The sequence below is a fragment of the Lupinus angustifolius genome, chromosome LG04, assembly GCF_001865875.1.
Source record: "Lupinus angustifolius cultivar Tanjil chromosome LG04, LupAngTanjil_v1.0, whole genome shotgun sequence".
Classification (NCBI taxonomy): domain Eukaryota; kingdom Viridiplantae; phylum Streptophyta; class Magnoliopsida; order Fabales; family Fabaceae; genus Lupinus; species Lupinus angustifolius.
Window position 1 is genome coordinate 19409350 of NC_032012.1, and position 19197 is coordinate 19428546.

Below are 19197 nucleotides of genomic sequence, written 5' to 3' on the forward strand. Positions count from 1 at the left end.
AAGGATATTTCCATAGCAACCAGAGAAAAATCCAAAAAATGAACATTGTAAGGCTATCTGATTAAGGAGTGGGAAAGAACTCAATGATATTCCATGAACTGAGAATGATATACAAGTGGAAGAGAAACATACTGAAACACAACTCCCTAAAGAGGAACAAAATTATGAAAATGTGTCTAAGCATGTAGCCCCATCATCATGTGTACCACCAATTCTTTTTCCCCAGATATTTGCAAAGGAAAAGTTAGAAAAGAAATATGGGAAATTTTTAGATATTATTAAAAAATCATATATTAAACTACCCTTCACTGAGGCACTGCAGTAGATGCTTGCGTACATAAAATTTCTTAAGGATATTCTATCTAAAAAGAGAAGACTAGATGATCATGAAACAATTATTTTAACTGAGGAGTGTAGTACTTTAATTCAAAATAAATTGCCTCCAAAACTAAAAGATCCTTATAGTTTATCTATCCCTTGCTTAATTGGTAACACTAATTTTAATCGTGATGTATGTAACTTAGGAGCAAGTGTGAGTCTCATGCCATTATCCGTGTGTAAAAAATTGGGCGTGGATGAACTAAAAACCCACTACTATTTCACTTTAATTATCGGATAGGTCAGTGAAATTTCCTATAGGCATCTTGGAGGATGTTCCTATCAAAGTTAAAAAAATTTACATTCCAACGGATTTTGTAATACTAGAGATGAAAGAAGATACACAAATTTCAATCATACTATGTAAACCATTTTTGGCTACCTCTGGTGCTATAATTGATGTTAAAAATGGAAAACTTTCTCTAAGCATAGGGGTTGAAAATGTTGAATTTGATATTTCTAAATCTATTGAACAACATTCTCTTAAGGACTCATATTGTAGGGTTGATATGCTGAACCAAGTAGTGAAGGATGAAGTGCCTAAAGTGAAATATGAGGATCTCATAGAGAGAAACATGTTGGTTGGTGACACTTTGAATTTTGATGAGGAAGTGGCTGAGGATAGTGATTCTATAAATGTAAGCTCAACACTCTCATACAACCCGCATGAGGAGAGCTTGAGGGTCATACATAAATATGATAATTAGGACAAATGGAAAGCACCTAAAATGAAAGTAAAGACACTCTCAGGTATGAGTTTATATGATCATGCGTGATGCACAAGGATCAACCGTCAAGCTAATGACGTTAAACAAGTGTTTCATGGGAGGCAATTAGGATTTTTTTATTTCATTAATTTTAATGTTTTAGTGTTGGCTTTAGTGTCTCCCGGGGTTTGGAGCATTTGTAGGGGGATATATATAGTGTCGACCATAAAAAATCATAAACTCTAAAAATAAAAATAAAATATAAAAACTATATGGAAAAGTGCTAACACGACAATGTCTATTAGCTGCCCCATTCAAATAGGATATTTATACCTAGTCCATCTAGGACATATGAGTTCATTTGAGACATTTTTCTCTTCTTTTGCAGGTACTTCCACTATATCCAATAAAGCCTGTCACTTATAATTTGCACATGAGTTAAGGATACTTCCTACCTAACCCGTGAGTATTCTTTTTCTTATTGTTTAGATTTTTACATTAGGGACAATGTAAATTTCTAAGCTTGAGGGGATTTTGCATTAGATAGTTCATTTATGTCATGTATACCATATAAATTTTAAATTTTTTTAGGTTGAATATGCATAATATCATACATTATCATATGTTTCATATATCATCTATCATCTCTTTTGTTCTATGTGTTGTCTATCATCTTTAAATGAAAAGGTATGCATGAATGATGATTGTTGATTTGTGACCCTCATTGAAGAAAAAAATTGTTGATAGAATAATAACATGAAAGACATTATATTTGACAATTGTGAATTAAATTTGGTTAAATAAAGGTCTTTGTTTTATAACTTTTGTTGGATGTACCAAATGTGAGAAAGTTAGGTCAAACACAATAAGGGTTCTGTTTTGAAACGACAATTGCATAAAAACTCTTTCTTTCTTTCATGCGTGCATAATTTTCTATGATTGTATATTCTAGAACTTGATTTGTGACCGTTTCAAGATTAAAGTGTGTCTATATGCATTAAAATGATAGACGCAATTAGGATTTTTTATCTTTTGACTTTCAACCGCTTACTATAAACATTGAAAACTCATTAGTTGTTCACTTTTGAACTTGAACTTTAATGATTTTTCATAGCTATTCAAATGAGGGTTTGGGATAATTTATGATGTTTGATTGAAGCAATGAGAAATGTAAAAAGGTCATGTTTGATGAAAGAATCCATGAAAAAATGAGGAAGAAAATAAATAAATAAATTTCATCCTTTATCTTTTAGAAAATCTAAAAAAAAGGGAATAAAAAGGAATACGAAGTATATTAAAAGATAATGGACTGGAAAAAAGTGTGTTGTAAGGATAAAAGTTAATTGAAAAAAGATTATATGATAAAGTAAGGTATATTAAGATAATCTCAATGCTTCAATCAAAAGTCTAAAAGGTTGAAGTATTTTGGAAAACATTTGTAAGCATTTTGAATTACCATTTCTTTGATTATCATACCTTAAATCATTCACCTTGGCCTCGTTACAACCATTTAAAGGCCTCTTGATTTTTGCCTACATTCAAATACAGTCAGTGGCGATTTGGTCTATAACCAAGTCTATGGTAATTTACTTTAATGAAATTTTTTGAGCAAAACACATGAGAGTGATGAGAGAAGAGTGACCTTAATTCATGCAGTTGTTATGACTCAAAGACTTAGCTTTAATTAATTTTGTTTATAATTGTCTTGATGTGTGGATTGTTTCAAAACTAACATGAAATTGCTTATTATTTTGGGTCATAGTTTCTATATCATTATTCATACATGATTGTGGAATTTAGACATAATACTTGCTTGAGGGCAAGCAAGAAATAAACTTGAGAGGATTTGATGAGTCTGAAATTATGCTACATTTGTATTGCATTTAACTTGCACTGTATCATATAATTAAGACTTTAGGATTGTTTTTAGTTTTTATTTCTCTTTGTTCAGGTTGAGCGGATGTTTTTGGCTATATTGTGCAATTTGAATGGAATGAAGCTAAAAAGAATAGAGATTTGGTATAAGAAGATGAAATTTGGCGTTGAGGCTATGCGAAGACCAATTAAATGGTCAAAAGAAGTCGTGAATGTCATATTCTACTTCTATTTTTTAGATTTTTTTGTTGTGCTTAACCCAATATTTTGTAATTAGGATAAAAGATGGTTCTCCCTAAAGGATGAAACACTTTACGCTTTACATTACAATTCTCTAATTTAGAATTTGTTATTTTCTTATCCATCATGAGTGGGTAATTTCCTTTTTTTCTAGGGTTGGAGTTATGTCCGTTTACATTTAATAAACACTTGTTCTTACTTCTATTTCATCGAGTGTTGTGATTTGAATCATTAAACTGAATTTTATTCGTGTGAGTTGTCTAGCCAACAAATTACACCTCTTAGATACATTGGGGAAGGACCGTGAGGTGAACCCAACTATCTGATTATTCAGTTATTCAAACTAGAATCCTAATTCACGAGAGTAGTCTTAGAATTCTCGGGGGTCTCTAGAATTCACATTGGGTTGCTACAAACGATTGGATATAAATATCAAAGTAAATGATTCAATTAATAATCATACCATGAGAGTATATGTGACTTCAATTGAGTATCAAAGAGCAATTCACCTTCACGCCTTAAAGTTCATGAAAAGAAACAAAACAAGGATTTGCGAGTGTAAAGATGGTAACCTTGTCTTGTGAACTATTCCTAAATTATATTCTAATCCTTTTTTAATATTTTGATAATTATTCTTGTCAATTGCTCAATTGTCCTAAATTCAATTTTATTCCTTATTTGAGTGAAGTATAAATTAATTGTTATAATTAAAGGAATTTTCTAATCCTCATAGGGTCAATATTTTATTACTTAGCGACATAATCGTGCAGTTATGGTTTGCTTTATCAACATGTCATGAGATGATGTGGTGGAACATTATAGTATATAGATTACATCAGAGTTTATACTATAATTTTATTTCATTATATTCTTTAATTAACCATATGGAGATAAGCTAATAAGCTTATAAATAAAAAATAAAAAATTACTTTAAGAATTTTCAACTACCTACTTTAGATGAGATACTTATGTGAGTAATTATTAATATTATATTGTTTATCATAGCTGGTAGGATACTGATGTTATCATATAACGATTGGATCAACGATTTAATAATTAAATCAATTAAGTTATATAATTTATAATAAATATAACAAATTTATTAATATACATATTATTATTTACTCAAATAACTCAATTATTGATAAAATTGTTAAAAATCAATCATGTTATACATAAGTATATGGTTCAAATTTTATTCGGCAATGGGTCATTTTGAAGAATACAAAAAAAAAATCATATAAAATCCAGTTTTTTATCAATACAGTATAATTTGACCCATATTTTATTATTTTGACCTAATTTAATTGGAGGCAGCCCTTCTGATATCTCTAGTCATGCTATAAATTGAAATAAATTTTATTAGAAATAATTTATATTTTTTTTGGTTTCCTATCATTGCGCTGGAGGCAACTGTTCGAGCTGAGAATATCTACAGGTGCGTGAGACTAACTCTCCCAACAGACATTTTTTCATCTACAAGACTAGAACCCGAAACCTTGCTTGAGAGGAATCAAACATGTACCACTTGAACCAACATCCGTTGGTTAAAAGAACGTATACGTATAAATGTTTTATACACTATCAGTTTATCTAATATTTATTTTCAATTATAATTTACTTTTCAAAATAATAATATAAATAAATATTGAAAGATATAATAATTATATATAAATTTTTATATTAATAGGTAATGAGTGAGAATCCGCTTACTTCAAGAGTAAATTTTTACCTTCTTTATGCTGATCATCAATTCTATAAATATCAAATTGTTTAGATATCTCACTAATTCAAAACATTAGATTTTCTTAAAATCGATAAATAGGATTCAATCCTTTCCGTGGGTAATATATATTACACTCAAGTTTTATATCTCCTTAAAATCATCTTACGTATAAATCATGCCAAAAAACGAGCTCAAAAAATATCCTCCAACTCTTCTAAAACCTCAGTTAAGCCTTAAGAACATAAGATTATATTGTCGGAAAGACACCCAACCCTGTAAAAGGAAAGATATGAACCTGAACCAATGTTGTTGTTGCAAATCCAAACTGAGACAGTGGGTCCATTCTAAATCACACACAGCTACTACTAATACTACCAATTCAATTGAAAAATTCTACCCACAATTTCAACTTTCTCTCTTTTCCACATTTTCGATTCAAAACTTTTCACAACAACAACAGCACCATGGGAATTGCAGTGGCTGATGCTGATGAATTGTTGAGTAATAAAGCAGCACTTATGAGAGAATCTCTTCAAAGAAGCCAAACAGTCACAGAAAAAGTTGTTTCCATCATTGGTTCCTTTGATCATCGTCTCTCTTCCCTTGAAACCGCTATGCGCCCAACTCAGGTATCAAGTATCAACCTTTTTTCTTACCCATCTCAATCTCAGAGGTTTTGGATAATCATGGAGTTGAATTTGGATTCAAAATTGGATTTTGGGAACTGGGTTTTGTGGTTTTGACTTGTATTTGACTTGAGTTGACATTGAATTTTGGGTTTTCGTCATGTGGGGATCTGAATTGAGTTTTGTTGAAATGTTGGGTCTTTTCTGTTTTGGGTTTTCAGGTTAGGACTCATTCTGTTAGGAAAGCTCATGAGAATATTGATAAGACTTTGAAGGCTGCAGAGGGCTTATTGGCTCGCTTTGATCAATTTCGTCAGGTTGGTTTTGTTGTTACCATGGTTTTACTTTATTCTATGCTGATTTTGTATTGTTGAGTTAAACTCCATGATCTGTTTCTTATAATATAGGTTTCTTTGATTATTTAAATTAAATCTGTCCATGTCATACATTAAAGGTACAAAATGACATTGTCTATACCATTCAAACACAATTCTCTCATTTTGTTACAGAACTTCGAATTTGGTCTTGAGCACCAATTCGTGGTTCTTCTGTGAACCAGTTCCCTATAAGGAACAAACCAGATTTTTACTTATAATTTAAGTTAAAGAAAGAATAAAGAAAGGAAGAGTAATTGGTGATGGTCACTCACCTACATCAATGAGTTACAACAAACAAGAAAGAAATATATCCTAGGGTGTTTCTTGTATGGTGAAACAAGAATTGATTCAAACCTAGACGATATGGCTGTGGAAGGAGCTATAGAAACCATACTGGTCAATATCAAGGAATTAAATCAAAGAAAATAAAAATAAAATAAAGTATATTACAATTATTGATAATTAATAGTAATAATATAATTATAAAGAACATACTGAATTTATCAACTAAGTATACCCCTAATATACCAGTATTTGATAGGGTAACATACTACGTACCTGTATCAAAGAGAACCGCATATCAGGTGATTGGTCTGTCTAATGTCAATCATTAAAGTGTATGTAGGATGCAAAGTCTCGTTGATTTGGGTTATGTAGTTATCTGCATGACTCAATTATTCATGTTCGGATGATAATGTTATATGTGTTGTGTTGCTTTGGGCATTTGCAAATGCATTGCTAATTGTAGTGAAACTTATGATAGAGTTAGAGTTCTTATAGGAACTTAAACGATAAGAAAAGTATCAATTTAACTCTTCGAATGAAGAGCCTGATTTTCTCTCTAACTGCATAGAACACTTCCTGGTTATATCTTTGTCAAATATGTGGAGGGTTTGGCGCACTCTTTTTAGTTGATGTTTTATGTTTTCATATGTCTGGATGTTCCTGGATATTGGCCGAATGACATTGGAGAGGGGTTATATATGGTCCTGGACTCCTGGGTACTGGTCTAACTCTTCCTGATGTTATATATGTTCTCAAATATAAAAATGATTTTGCAATATATTCACTTTGCATTAAAAACTCAGATTAATGTGATTCGTGAACAAGATGAAAGACATGAAATGGCCAAGAAAATACCTTGAACAACAGCAAAACTGTTAGGTGTCCGGAAGCAACAAAAAATAAAATAAAAATATTTTGATCAAAGAAAAAATCACACCTTAAGGAACTCACAACCTTAGAGATAAAGAGGCCCTTTTGCATCCATCAAAGACATGCAAAAATGCTGGGAAAAAGTTGCCCTCTCAAAAAATCCATCGGACCTTGATAAAATCCAGACATCTTTGTCAAGTGCACCAATTGATTCTTATGTGCTAAACTTTGTACCTTTGAAATAGATTTACTGGAAGACTATTTCAGGACTCTTCTTCTCCTTGTAAGATATGTGCTACAGACATATCCTACTATTATGATATCTTTCTTATATTATTTTTTTAAATTAAATTGATTTATGTTCTTGATCCAATGCACAGGCGGAGGCAATAATACTCAAAGGGCCAAATGAAGGCTTGGAAAACTATCTTCAAACCATTGCTAAGCTGAGAAGCAACATTCAGTTTTTTGGCAATATCAAGGGTTTTAAGGGTAGTGATGGTATCATCAACCATGCCAATACTTTGCTAGCTAAAGCTATTTTTAAGTTAGAAGATGGGTTTAGGCAGCTATTATTATCTCACAGGTTTGTACTTTTTAACTAATGTTTTTGGCATGTTTGAGCAAAAGTTCATTTTATTCATGAACTTTAACTGTTGATGGCTAGACCTGTCGGGTAAATTACATTTCATCATATAAATCAATCTTTGATGCTAAACCAAAGCAGCAGCCTTTGTAATAGTTGGTACCTCCAACTTATTGCTGTGACATTTGACACAACTGGATATGTTTTGCATATTTTTCCCTTCAAAAAACCTTCCTAGCCCAGTAGTCCAACACTTTTTGAAGTGTGGTGCTGACATCTTCCTGTATCCCTGGCTTTTTTTAATACTTTTTTGGGTCATTTTTTCTTCTTGTAAGTTTTGTACTTGATGACTATCATAAGTTTTATCATTTGTCCATGGTTCTTAGGTTGTTAAGGCATGATGGTTTCCTCATTAACATTTATCATCCAAATATCTTAAAATTATTTAGGGATACCGTTTTCTGTGTTAAAGGATAATGGTTTCCTTGAAGCATCTTTGTCATTCTGCATATGCTGTTATCAATATGGTTATTTAGCGAACTTGTGATCCTTTCTATTCTTGTTACTGTGAAATCAACTTTTATTCTGTGTGATTACAGCAAACCAGTCGAACCTGAGTGCCTCTTTGATTGCCTTCCAAACTCAATGCGGCCTTCATCAGGATCGCCTGCCCATGATGGTGGTCCTAATGGCAAGAATCATTCTAATCACGATTCTGAGGCACATGATATTGCTGATGCTGTTGTATATAAACCACCTGCTCTTATTCCACCAAAAGTTTTGCCGCTGCTACATAATTTAGCTCAGCAAATGATTGAGGCTGGTCATCGACATCAGTTACTCAACACATACAGGTAATGCTCTTTGCTTAGTTGGCTATTACAGTGAAAATGTCTGCTTTAGAACTCTACATTTGAATATTGTAAAAGTACTGAGCATACAACAACAATAACCAAAACTTTATCGCACTAGGTGGGGTCGGCTACATGGATTAAATGACACCATAATGCTCTATCATAAATCATGTTCATTGGCAATGCATTGATCTCTAAGTGTTTCTTAATCATTTTCCCGATGGATTTTCTTGGTCTCTCTCTACTCTCCTTACAGAGCTTCCTACCAGTCTCCTCTATACATGTCCAAACCGCCTAAGACGCAATTTTACCATCTTCTCTACAACAGGAGTTACTCCAACTTTTTTCTATCATGTTCAAGGATGTCGAGGGTATATGAAACTGTTAAAAAAAGTCCTGTGAAATAGGGAAGTGTCAACCCCAAAATCAAGGGTCACTAATTGGGGATTGGTTCAAAGGAATTGCTTGATATATGTTCTATTAGAAATATTAAATCATTCATGGACCTAACGGCTAAAGTTTTTCGGAACTTCAAATAATTTTATATTCGGGAGAGTTGGTCTTTGACAAGCTCAATTTAGAACTGATTAATTTGAGCTATACAATTTAATACTCTTTCCTGGAGTATAAATATAGGCGTGAACCAGATGCAATATGATCTTTAACTTACGGGCTTACAGCTTTTATATTGTCTCCATCCCTCTCTCTTATTTTCCCTTCCAACCTTTATTTTCTCTCTTTCGAGAACATTATTTTCTCAACTTGGTATAAAATTGATACCATCTACCTTGAAACATTCAGCCACATCAGAGGACAAGCAAAGAAAAAGATGGAAAGAAAATTCGAAACCAGAAAAATTCAGCCACACTGAAGGAGGCCAACCATCTTTAGTCCATCCTTTTCTTATGTGTCAAGCTCAAATTAGGCTGGAGTTCGAAAATTTTGTTTCAGTTTGGTGTTCTCAATGTTCTGAAGAAAAAATGTTTAGCATATTTATAATATCTGCACAGAGATGAACAAAAACTCTTGTACATTAATTTTGAGAATGTTTATGTTACCATATTTATCCATACCGATCTGTATGGGGTGGTGTCTTTAAGCTGCTGATCCCTGGGAGAAAGCGAAAACAACAGATTGGCTTAGGCTTGGTTTCCAGATTTTCTTAGGTTGGAAAGAAAAGTCATTTGGTGACCACTTGATCATAGAGTTTTTTCAATATAATTTTGAGAGTACGTTTATCAACAAAAAAATGTTGGCAGTAAGAAAAATTCAGAAGTATATGCTGAACTGTGTTTCAACTACACAAAAGAATCCGAATATATAATGATGTGGCAGTAAATGTCTGTATTATACATGGATCCAATTATCTCTAATCATGGTAATAAAATGATTTGAGGTCACTACTGTGTATATTGTACACAAATGTAGACACCTAATAATTAAATACATAATATTTCTCTTATAATACATGTTTCCAAGTTCCAACAATGGCTAACATTACTACGGCAGTTTAATCATGTTTATCACCATTCTATTTTGTAGAGAGGCTCGTTCTAATGTATTAGTAGAAAGCCTCCAAAAGCTTGGGGTTGAAAAACTCAATACAGAGGATGTTCAAAAACTACAATGGGAGATTTTGGAAGCCAAAATTGGAAACTGGATTCATTTCATGCGCATAGCTGTAAGAAGATTGTAGAATTGATGATCTTCCTCCGTTTTTTATTTTACTTTTAATTTTCATTAAAACATGTAATTATACATGATCAGGTCAAATTGTTGTTTGCTGGTGAAAGGAAAGTTTGTGATGAAATATTTGAAGGCTTTGATTCTCTCAGTGAACAGTGTTTTGCTGAGGTTACTACAAACAGTGTTTCTATGCTACTTAGTTTTGGAGAAGCAATTGCCAGAAGCAAGAGATCCCCAGAAAAGTTATTTGTGCTTTTGGACATGTACGAAATAATGCAAGAGCTCCATTCAGAGGTATGGCTTTTATTCATATGTCTCACTGTTATCTGTCTTGCTCATTGGTTTCGTAAATCTTACGGCTCATTTTATGATTTTTTATATCCTTTTTCAATTAATCATGATTTTTCCTTATATATCATGGCCCTGTTATTTTGACTATATCATGCCATTAACTTTTAATTTGGATAGTTCACTTATATGTGGTTTTCTTTTCAGTTGTTTGACTAGTAACTGGCCAGTAATTTAATTAAGTTGTTGGGGGTTAAACGTTCTTGTTAAGTGCCAAAGTCTTACATCGGCTGAGAAATGAACCTAGAGCCACTCACAATTTACAATAACTTGGGCAATCCTCTCCTGATGAGCTAGCTTTTGAGGTGGGATTAGGCCCAAATATCCTAATATGGTATCAGAGCATAACACAATGTTGGGCCACCCACATATGTTCAAATGATCTCCAATGGTGTGCGGGCGGAGAGGGTGAAATATATATTCACTTTATATCTTCAAATGATCTTCGTAAAAAAATGAAATTATAGAATTGTCACTTTCAGTTTTAAGGAGATATGGATGATCTGGAGAGAAAAATTCTGAACATGTGGGAGAAGTGTCTTTAGTGACTATATAAAAACTATGGTAGGTGCTTCGAATGTATGGAGGCTATTTTATGATCATAACATTAAGCTGTTAAGTGAAGTGACATGAATGACTCTCTTTTTATATCTAAAACACTTCCTCAGACAATAACCCTCAGGCTTGAAGCATGGACAATGTGTAAGTCTATCTTTACCATGTTTGGAATTCCACTTTTTATTCAGAAAAATTGGAGCAACAAGGATTGAGCTCTAGACCACTCGGTCATAGAGGCTCTGATGCCATGAACAAATTCTCCTAAAAGCTTAAGTTGTAAGGTGAAGGCACATGGAATAGTTTAGTGTATCTCTAACATATCAAATAATGCATGAAAGTTCTCTTATTAGAATGCTCTCTGTTATTTTCCTCCCCAATAGTTTTTACATTCAAACTCTGACGGATAGAATTTTACATTAGCCATTGTACTAATGATGTTATTTGGAAAAGATGTCCTATATTTAACATTCATGACAAAGAGTGGGTTTTGGTGGCTGTTTTGTACTAAAGCAAAGCATTAGGCATGTCGGGATGGTGTTATAATATTTTTATTAACTACATCACCGGATAATTTGCAGATTGGAACACTCTTTAGAGGCAAAGCTTGCGTGGAAATAAGAGTAGCTGCAATGGGTTTGACAAAACGACTTGCACAAACAGCCCAGGAGACCTTTGGAGATTTTGAAGAAGCGGTTGAGAAAGATGCTACAAAGACTGCAATAACAGATGGAACTGTCCATCCTTTGACAAGCTATGTCATTAACTACGTGAAATTTATATTTGAGTAAGTTTATCAGTATTGTCTTCTGATCCCAATTTTTAGGTGTGCCATCAAATTATTTATTGCATTCTTTGCTTTATTCACCGCTGAATAAGATGTCAGTCATTGATTATTCATTTTCTTACATCATTAGGACCTTTTAATATATGCATTAGAAAAAAATTGAAGTTTCTTCTAATGTAGAAAAGAGAGTAGAATTGCGCCCGAGATTGTTTGGACATCTGTGGAGGAGACTGTTAGAAGCCTCAATAAGGAAAGTAGATTAAGTGGAAGTTAACCAAATTCCTTGAGGAAGGCGTAGGCCAAAAAAACCATAGTCGAAATGATTAGGAAAAATTTGGTGATCATTGCTTAGTCAATGAAAATGATTTATAATAGAGCATTATATGTTGTTTGGCCTATGTAGCCGACCTCACCTAGTGGGATTAAGGATTGGTTGTTGTATTTATTTTGCCAAATCTCTTCAATTGATAGTGTTTTATCAGTGGGATTCACTTTTATTTGCAGTACTCCTATTTATTGATGTGAATACTAAACTGCTGGTACTATTTTGTACTATTATATCAAGAGTAAGTATACTGAAAATATGGACTTGATCTACCTACCCCCAAAGTTGTAGAGCGAGGCAATCTACATTCCCTTTATGTCGAGACATGCTGTGCTAGTTGGGGGAAATAGTCACGAGATGATTTTCTGTGAAAGTAATAGTATTAACTAGCATGAAATGGGAAACTGGGATATAAAAATGTGTCTTAGTATAGTTTTGGAGCAAAATTAACCTTGCATATGCACGTGACAGGGTTCCTTGTATGTATGCTAATTTATATTTTCGTAGCATCAGACTACTGTATCAGATTGCCCATGAGATTAATTGTAATTTTGACGGTTATTGTACTGCAGCGTGTCTGGATTTTTACAAACACGTTTTTGAACTTGCAAGATCTTTACTTAACCATCTCGTTGATGATCTTGAAATAGCTGAACTTTTCAAACTGAGTTTTATTTGTCATGTCATAAATTATTAATGTTTATGAGGGAATTGTGCAATCCGATATTATTTTGTATTTTTACATTTAAGAGAAAGTACTTATTAAATTCAGTTTCTCTTCCCTACCTAAGGATAATGCTTAACCATGTGTACTCTCCTCTGTGTGTATATGTATTTGTGTACTTCTAGTTCATATTTTGATATTTAAGAATAATTACTCATCAAACTTTCCGTTTTTCTTCCCTACTTAAGGATAACACTTAAGCTTATATACTTTCCTTTGTGTGGGTGTAAATTTTGCCATGATTTTCGCCTTATATATACACACACATATTTGACCTGATCAGAATTCTAAAAATCTTTGCAGCTACCGGTCCACCTTGAAGCAACTTTTCCAAGAATTTGAAGATACAGAGGATTCTCCGCAGCTAGCATCTGTAACAATGCGCATAATGCAAGCTTTACAAACCAATTTAGATGGGAAATCAAAGCAGTATAAAGACATCGCATTGACGCATCTTTTTCTCATGAACAATATTCATTATATTGTTAGATCAGTTCGGAGGTATGTCATCTACATCTATTAGTTTTTGACTTCTTTGAATCATAGTTGTATTCTCTGCAGATTCAGTATTTTCTCTCCTAATCCTATTCTATTTAGGTCTGAAGCGAAGGATTTGCTGGGGGATGATTGGGTACAAAGACATAGGAGGATTGTTCAGCAGCATGCAAATCAATACAAAAGAAATGCTTGGGCAAAGGTGTTGTTCCGGTGACACAACTGATAGCTATATCTTGCTGGTTTCTTAGTTGTTACTTGGATATTTTTGTGTGTTAAATTGAGCAGATTGATTTAAAATTTCCTGATGTTTGGTTCAATGTGAATGTTCTATTTGTTCTCACATTGATATTTTTAATATTTTTTATTTTATGATATTCTATTTTCTGTTTATTGTTCTTAAATTTTATGATGGGCTAAATGGGCGAGCCTGGCAAATACACCGTCCCTGGAGGGTTAGGTTTGAGCTGACACATTCCTCTTTTTTTAAACAAGTCATCAATTTAAAGCCGTTATATGCCAAGGCTCTTGAAACTTTTTTGAATCCTGAACCTATATATATGCCTTAGAGGATTAAGAAAGTTGCCGGTGTTTTCCATTTGTCTGGGTTGCAGTTAGTGGGGGAAATCATTGGGTTAGCCTACAGATTTGTTGCAGGCGTGAGAAAGAGAGGGGTTTTGATCTAGGTGATTGAGTGATTTGAAATGCTGTTCGAGCAAGCGAGCTTCTCGTTTATGTCTAGGGAAAATCGTTTCATATATGAAGAGTGATTGGAAGCCTTGCCACACACTCTTGATCTTTTCTTGTTGACTTGTTGTAAGCGTGTGATTGCTTAGGACTGTTTCTCTTTTCTAAAATTTTGGCTGTTGAGAAGTAGTGTCTTCCTTTGTGGCACAGATTGCTGTATAAAATTTAACTGAAGTTATCTTGTATTTTCAATTTATTGGAATTTAGATTGAATATCTTATTTTCAGAGCCATTTTTTGTAATAATAAAAAATGATGGCCCAATGCATGAGGCTCCCACCCTACCCACCCACTGTGGGCCGGGGAGGGTAGATGTACACAGTCTTACCCTTGCAAGCGAAGAAGCTGTTTTCAGGCTCCCATCTACCGCAATTTTTTGTGATAATAAATTGAGATTAAGTCATCTCATATTTTAAATTTTAAAATTTTCGTCTAGTAATCTATTAACTCATCTCCTTCATTGATTTTAATTATTTAAGAATCTACTTCACCAATGCTGAACTTTGATTCTTTCCCTTGGTAGATTCTTCAGTGCCTATCTATCCAGGGCCTTGCCTCATCAGGCGGTGGGAGTGTTACTGGTGATGGTGGACCTGGAAGTAGCAGCGGTGCTTCGAGAACAGTTGTTAAAGACAGGTAAACTTTCAGCCTTCTTCTTTTCGGACTTCCTTTTAGGGAATGTGTTTTCTGTTGTCTATCTTTTGACATGTTAATGTGTATTGTTCTCTCAGGTTTAAGGCATTCAATGTTATGTTTGAGGAACTCCATCTGAAACAATCTCAATGGACAGTTCCTGACAGCGAATTGCGAGAATCGCTTAAGCTTGCAGTTGCTGAAGTCTTGCTGCCTGCCTATAGATCGTTTGTGAAACGTTTTGGGTGTGTTCTCACATTAATTAGCTGCAAATTTAACTGCATAATTGCTATCTATATTGTATATCCTTCTTAATATTTAATGTAATTTTTACTCTACCCCCTTGAAATTGCGCAACTCAACTTTATTGACCAACTTTAACAATTCCAATGTTTTTGATTCTTCAAAGCATTGTGAGTTAGTTTGTTTCTTTTATACCATAAGAGTTAAAGTTTGTTTCTTTTATACCATAAGAGTTAAAGTTTGTTACTTTTATACAATAAGAGTTTAAGTTTGTTTATGAAACATGAATGGGTTAAAATGTTGGGTTTATACTTCATACATTGAATTGCAAGTATTCCTCACTTCAACTTTTCTTATTTTGAAACTAACCCATCTTACACATTATATGGTTTCTGATTCACTCTTTAACAACTCAGTGGTTGATGTGTTTGCATTTGATGCCTTATGGTTTTCATGTCTCTAATATTTCGCTATGAACCTGCTGTATTTCAGGTCTCTTGTAGAGAGTGGAAAGGCTAATCAGAAGTACATCAAATACACACCGGAAGATCTAGATCACATGTTGGGCGAATTTTTCGAAGGAAAAAGCACATACGAAACAAGGCGCTAGATGAATCGCTTCTAAGGTAGACCTGTTTATATTGTGCATAATGGTATCTAGAGGTTAATGCCTTTTGTTGTAGATTGGTTTATTTTCTAACTTCAGTTATAATAATTCACCAGATTGTATTTGGTGGCTGAATGTACCTTCATATCTTATTGTAGAATTCAATGAAATGAAAAAGGAGTTACCATTCCATTATATTTGGATATTGCAACAAATTTTATGAGCGTGAATTCTATGTTTCCTTACATTGCTTGTATAGGGAATTTGATATACTGTAATTATTATTATCAGAATTGTGCAAGCTAAGCCTAAATCGATCTCGTATGGTGAAAGACGGTCCATCCTTATAAGGGCAATTTTGTCCATAAAAAGATTCAATTAAGAACAATTGTTATTTTGGGAAGGAGATTAGTGTGATAATACCATCACATCAAATTCCAAAGGGGAGCATGTTTTTTTTTAAAAAAAATTTGTATGATGGCTTTATTTATTTAATTTATATTCCATCTTTGTTTAAACAGATTTGGTTACATTATTTATGTTTCAATTACAATTTTAACTATGCTAAATTATTTACACGTTTCTGATACAAGTCCAGAGATAGTTGAGGGTTCAACAAGCCCACTTGAAGCAAGTTTAAGCCTAAATGGATTAATGACTATGGAATGGAACATTAATCAGTTGTTTTTATTTTTAACTTAAATACTGAAGGATTGGACATGTTTGTTAAGTCCTAGTCCATTATAAGTAAATCTAAATTTTCAAACTATCTGTATTTGACCTATTACTAAGGTGATATGGAGGCTATGAATGAAGTATAATTTTAGTATTTTTTCCTCTCTTATTCTGCATACTTTCTGTTAATTTACTACATCTCTTAAATTCTCATCAATTTGGTGCTTTCATTCTTGATCTATACTTCCCAAGACCTCCAACAAGGAGACAGATGAAAATTTATTGCAACTTTTTGCAGAAAAATTACATGAAAACAAGGAGCAGCAAGATGCAAGACATGAGGCCATAGCAGAATCTCTTCGTGCCATAACGGAGAGGCTGGCAGGTATGACTGCTCCTCCACCCTTACCCCTGCCACCTCCAGACCCACCCAACATGGCCTCCTCTTCCCATATTACAAACCCTAACCTTAACCCTCCTTCCCACATCAACAACCCACATTTCTCCCCATCCCACACACCACCACAAATACCCTCCCCATACCCACCTTTTGCCCACACACCTGTCCCACCTTTTTTTAACCCCCACCACACCTATAACCGTCCCACCATGGGCCCTATGACTTGCCCACCTAACCAACCCAGACCTCCTAAACTTTAACTCATGCCCTTTGATGGTTCGGAGCCACTTGATTGGTTGTTCCAAGCAGAACAATTTTTCTAGCTCTATCAAGTCCCAATTGACCAGCGGCTCCATATTATTTCATTTTATATGAAAGGTGAAGCATTAAGTTGGTTTAAATGAGCCTTTTTCAATGGTAGCATCACTGATTGGGAGAACTTTACCCGGTCCCTGGAGATTCGTTTTGGTCCATCAACATACCAAAACCATCAAGCAGAACTGTTTAAGCTCCGCCAGACCGGGATTTTTGCAGAATACCAACAACAATTTGAGAAAATCAACAACAGAATCTGGGGTCTATCACCCGATATCATTCTCAATTGTTTTCTATCGAGGTTGTTGCCTAAGATTAGGCGTGGATTGGCTATTCTAAGACCAACTTCCATTGTCGAAGTGTTGGGATTAGCGAAACTGGTTGAATCTAAGATCAAGGACTCCAAACCAGCATTTCAGAGACCATTTCGGTATAACAATTTTTCACTCACAAACCAACGTCCCAACCCACATCCCCCAACTAGCCCACACAACTCAGTTTCGACGATGCCAATTAGGCGTCTCACCATTGCACAAATGCAGGACAGAAGAGCACAATGACTGTGCTATAATTGTGATAAAAAATACCTACCAAGGTATAAATGTCAAGGTAAACAATCTTTAGTGCTCTTAGTGGATGAGTCATTGGAAACCACTAAAGATTTGTTGATTTCTTTGGAACCTGTAGAAGGTGAACAAGTTCCTCCAACTGAGGAACTTATCCATTTCTAGTTATCTGAACAAGCCCTCGAAGGCCAACCCTCCCCAAAAACCCTTCGGTTTACCGGGTCAATTGTTGGACATGATGTTACAGTGTTGGTAGACACTAGTAGTTCACACAATGTTCTGCAACCGCGTTTAGCTCACCACTTACAGCTAAATGTCACACCTAGCCCTCAATTTCCAGTTATGGTTGGTAATGGTGCTCACATTTATTGTACTGGTTTGTGTCCTGATACTCCTATCTTACTACAAAACAAACTTTTTCATATCCCATTTTATTTACTACCTATTAAGGGTGCTGATGTAATATTGGGCATTGAATGGTTGCGTACCTTAGGCCCGGTGATATCAAATTTTGCAGTACCCTCTATGACCTTCCAGGTGGGTACATATACTCTTACTCTCCAAGGGGATAATACAACCCCTATTACACAATCCTCATTGCACCAACTGACCCGCCTAATTCACACTGATTCGATTGCTTCTCTGCATACTCTCATATTTCTTCCACTCCTAAACACAACAGAACCTTCTCAAGAACAACCTATTCAAACCCACCCACCAATAACCACTCTCCTCACAAAATATAAAGACATATTCCAACCTCCTCACGGACTTCCCCCAAATAGCCCTCATGACCACTCCATAACCCTACTCCCTAACTCTACCCCAATTTCCGTAAAGCCTTATCGTTACCCTCACTCTAAAAAAGAAGCAATGACAAACATGATTGCAAATATGTTAAAGGATGGAATCATCACACCTAGTACTAGCCCATGGACGATAGCGGCACAAGATGCCTTTACAAAATTAAAACATGCTATGACTACTACACCGGTTCTCAATCTATCAGATTTCTCTAAACTATTTGTAGTAGAAACTAATGCTTCAGCGGTGGCCATTGGTGTTGTTCTCTTTCAAGAGGGTCATCAAGTTGCATTCTTTAGTTGGAAAATGTCCCTCCACATGCAACATGCATCTGCTTATATCTGAGAGATGTTCGCAGTCACAGAATTTGTAAAGAAATGGCGTCAGTACTTGGTTGGCATAAAATTTCACATATACACAGATCAACAGAGCCTCAAACACTTAATAACCCAAGGTTTTCATACCCCAGAACAACAAAAATAGGCTACAAAACTAATTGGTTTCGAATTTGACATTAGGTATAGAATTGGTATCTCAAATCGGGTTGCAGATGCATTATCATGCTGCCAAGGTGATGACACTACCTCCTACTGTGCCTTGTCCTCTTCATTTCCGCTAATCATTGAACAGATCTGTACCTTCTTTAGCTCCCCAGATGGCCATAAATTGATCATAAACAAATAGTCAGATGCAAAATGGAACAAGGTTCATTTTTCTCAAGGTCTCTTGTTTTATCAGAATAGGATGTTTATACCTGATATGGG

General features: G+C 34.4%; 1 protein-coding gene across 3 annotated transcripts; it reads left to right on the forward strand.

Moving 5' to 3' along the window:
- On the forward strand, window positions 5167-15944 carry LOC109346121 (exocyst complex component EXO70A1-like). 3 transcript variants are annotated; one of them, XM_019585512.1, is made up of 13 exons: window positions 5167-5555; window positions 5774-5869; window positions 7465-7670; window positions 8270-8524; window positions 10067-10205; window positions 10292-10504; window positions 11695-11900; window positions 13253-13450; window positions 13547-13646; window positions 14714-14826; window positions 14922-15068; window positions 15559-15692; window positions 15832-15944. In XM_019585512.1, exons 1-12 carry the CDS (start codon window positions 5391-5393, stop codon window positions 15674-15676), a joined length of 1956 nt encoding a protein of 651 aa, XP_019441057.1. In that variant the 5' UTR covers window positions 5167-5390; the 3' UTR covers window positions 15677-15692; window positions 15832-15944. The 3 variants fall into 3 exon arrangements, with proteins under 3 accessions (XP_019441057.1, XP_019441056.1, XP_019441055.1); XM_019585511.1 differs by having other exon boundaries at window positions 15790-15914; XM_019585510.1 differs by having other exon boundaries at window positions 15559-15914.